The following is a 3,251-nucleotide window of genomic DNA, read 5'->3' as shown; positions in this document are numbered from 1 at the left end:
TACACACACACACACACATACAATATCAACTAATTCTCACAATAACTCTAAAATAAAAAAAAAGGAAGAAAGAATAAGGCTCTTTCACTCTCTAGCTTTATGACTTGGGCAAGTCACTAAGAATAGATGAGCCTCAACTTTCAGGTATATTTGCCGTACCGGCCACCACTCAAGGGTTGTTGGAGGAACAAATGAGGTAAAGATATAAAATTTGTCAATATGCCCTAGCCGGTTTGGCTGAGTGGACAGAGAGTCAGCCTGTGGACTGAAGGGTCCTGGGTTCGATTCTGGTCAAGGGCACATGCCTGGGTTTCGGGCTCGGTCCCCAGTAGGGGGCCTGCAGGAGGCAGCCGATCAATGATTCTCTCTCATCATTGATGTTTCTCTCTCTCTCTCCCCCTCCCTTCCTCTCTGAAATCAATAAAAATATATTTAAAAAAAGAAACTAAAAGCAAAGTTTAAAAAAAAAATTGTCAGCATGTTATAGGCAGACATGCCTGTTTCTCCATCTTACTGGATGTGCGCTCAGACACCAAGTGAGAAAGCTTCTATATACCACCTGTGCATTTACCGAACACCACTGGGAACCAGTTATGCTAAACAAATAGAACATGAAAATATGAGATGGAAAGCCTCAACACTTTTGTCCCAAGCTCACCTGCTTTGTTGGCTGATTCAGAATAGGCAGTTTCTCCTCAATCCTGTCTAGCCCCATACAGGCATAGTTATTGGCAACAGCAACTAAAAAAAATCACAAACGGGGAAAATGTTAATAGTGTATGTATAGAATGCATACATATTATTATACCATAAACATTTAGTTATAGAAACAGCAAAATCACTGATCTTCATTTATCACACTATGCATTGCCAACTTCTCCAGCTCAGACAGGGAAGAGGCTCAGCTGGCAAGTTCTTCTACTGACAGGGAAATAGGGGGGTGGGAGAGCAGCAGGCAAGCCAGGTAGGAAGCTGGCTAAGAAGTTTCTTCCTCATCCCCTGGCTCCTGAGGTTAAAGCCAAGAGGAGCCAGGCTTCACCTGAACCCTCATTCTGAGAACTCTCAAAATTAGCATTTCCATGCTGGTTTAACCCCTACCTACACTTAATTCAGTATGTGGCAATGGGGAATGGTATGCTAACACCACTCTGGACCTCCCTAATAAGGCCTAGATTTTAGTCCAACCTTCCAAGCCCTAATGATGACCAAGCCAAACGCTAGTCCTAAACTCATTTGGGAAGTAACAGAGATGGAAAACTGGTCTCTAAAGGTTCCTTATACTCCAGAAAGCTCATGACTTAACCATTTGGGGGAATGATTTAACCCTTCATTAAAAAGGGTTCATGTGGAAAATCTTGATATATTACTAGTGGGAATGTAAGATTATAAGTCACTTTGGAAAACAGCCTGGCAGTTCCTCAAAAGCTGAAATAGCTATTATATGACCTAGCAATACCACTCCCAGGTATATTGATGAGCCCAAGAGAACTGAGAACATGTGCCCACACAAAAACTTAGACACAAATGTTCACAGTAGCATTCATTATTCTTATTGCCAAAAAGCAAAAGCACCCAAATGTCCATCAACTGATGAATAAAAAAATGTGATCTAATCACACAATGGAATATTATTCCACAATAAAAAGGAAGGAAACACTAATATGTTGTGCAACTATCATACCTATCATTCCCAGAACTTTTTCATCATCCAAACAGAAACTGGTATAAGGTTCCTTTTTGGGGTGATAAAAATGTTCTAAAATTTATGGTGGTGATGCTTACATAACTCTGTAAATATACTATAAAAAAAAAACCCAACATTGACAGTACATGTTAAGTGGGTGAATTGTATGGTGGTTAATTATACCTCAATAAAGATGTTATTTATTTTTAAAACAGTTCATGTACACTGTCTGGTCCTAAGGAAGTTAATTTCAGTTGACAACTTGTGACCTGTTGCCAACACAGAAACATCTGTGGGGGATTTTTTTTTTTAATATTTATTTTTATAGAGAGGAAGGGAGAGAGAGAGAACGATAGAAACATCAATGATGAGAGAGAATCATTGACCGGCTGCCTCCTGCACGCCCCCTACTGGGGATGGTGCCGGCAACCCAGGACCCTTCAGTCCGCAGGCCAACACTCTATCCACTGAGCCAAACCGGCTAGGGCAGTGGGGGATTTTTTTAAAAGTTATCATGAGCCCTGGACAGTTTGGCTCAGTGGATAGAGCGTCAGCCTGCGGACTGAAGGGTCCCCGGTTCAATTCCGGTCAAGGGCACATGACTGGGTTTCGGGATCGATCCCCAGTGGGGACGTGCAGGAAGCAGCCAATCAATGATTCTCTCTCATCATTGATGTTTCTATCTCTCTCTCCCTTCCTCTCTGCAATCAATAAAAATATATTTTATAAATAAATAAAGTTACCATGAACATCTGCCATTGCTATGAAGAAGCTTTCTATAACAATGAGGGTCACCTGGCAGCTTATGGACAAAGGCAGTAGGTGCCTCAGGAAAGGCTGCAGACTCCCTGTGTGCTTGGGGCACGAGGCTGGCATTCGCCATATTCAAACCAGCTCCAGGCTCACTCCTAACGGGCCCGTTGGACTAAATGTGGAGTGGGAATCAGAACTCACTTTGTGGCTCCAGCTTCTGGATGATGGGCTGAGCACTCATCACTGCCACAGACGTGATGGTCTTCACGCCCCTCTCCGCCATCTCACACACAGACTTCAGGTAAGGATACTGATCCTTTGTAGTGACGTAAGCCGAGGAGACGAGGTCATAAGTGGAGCTCACCAAGGGTAGGTTGGCCACCCTGGTCACCACACTCTGCAATCAAGAAGGGGAAGGGGATTAACTTCCCAAAACACAAGGGGAGGGAAAGGAATCAAGAAATAGCTGTTCAAAATTCATACCGGTTGTGGGTCAACTGCAACAGAAGCCATTTTTCTTCCCAGGGAAAGGAGAGATCTGTGGAAGAGAAACTTATTTCAGATCACTAGGATAAGACTCTCCCAGATCAATTCCCCAACTCAAGCAAATGCTAATTTCAAGCGGAGAAAAATTCAAGATGAGGTAAGCGTAGTCTTCTGCGCTTTCTCCCACCCTCTAGCTCTGAGAGCTCTCCCCTGGCAAACACCTGGGGCAAAGTTTCAGAGGTCCTGTGTAAACTTTCAATAGGAAACAGGCTCTGCAAGGAAAAGTTGCTGATATTTTTGTCTCGTTTCTTCACCAGGAAACTAAAAA

At 43.1% G+C, this 3,251-nt stretch overlaps 1 protein-coding gene across 2 annotated transcripts in view; it reads right to left on the bottom strand.

Moving 5' to 3' along the window:
• The window catches only part of PLIN2 (perilipin 2), a 14,474-nt gene extending 11,449 nt beyond the window's left edge, over positions 1 to 3,025 (bottom strand). For both annotated transcript variants that reach the window (XM_014542365.1, XM_005869589.2), the window contains exons 1-3: positions 2,921 to 3,025; positions 2,639 to 2,834; positions 659 to 741 (exon numbers count right to left, since the gene is read on the bottom strand). In XM_014542365.1, coding sequence (XP_014397851.1) covers positions 659 to 741; positions 2,639 to 2,834; positions 2,921 to 2,950 — 309 coding nt within the window. In that variant the 5' untranslated portion in view covers positions 2,951 to 3,025. The remainder of the gene's footprint in view (positions 1 to 658; positions 742 to 2,638; positions 2,835 to 2,920) is intronic.
• Positions 3,026 to 3,251: the final 226 nt, after the last annotated feature.

This window comes from Myotis brandtii, unplaced genomic scaffold, assembly GCF_000412655.1.
Source record: "Myotis brandtii unplaced genomic scaffold, ASM41265v1 scaffold30, whole genome shotgun sequence".
Taxonomy (NCBI): domain Eukaryota; kingdom Metazoa; phylum Chordata; class Mammalia; order Chiroptera; family Vespertilionidae; genus Myotis; species Myotis brandtii.
Note: the sequence above shows the minus strand (reverse complement) of the source record. Positions and strands in the feature narration are given on the sequence as shown.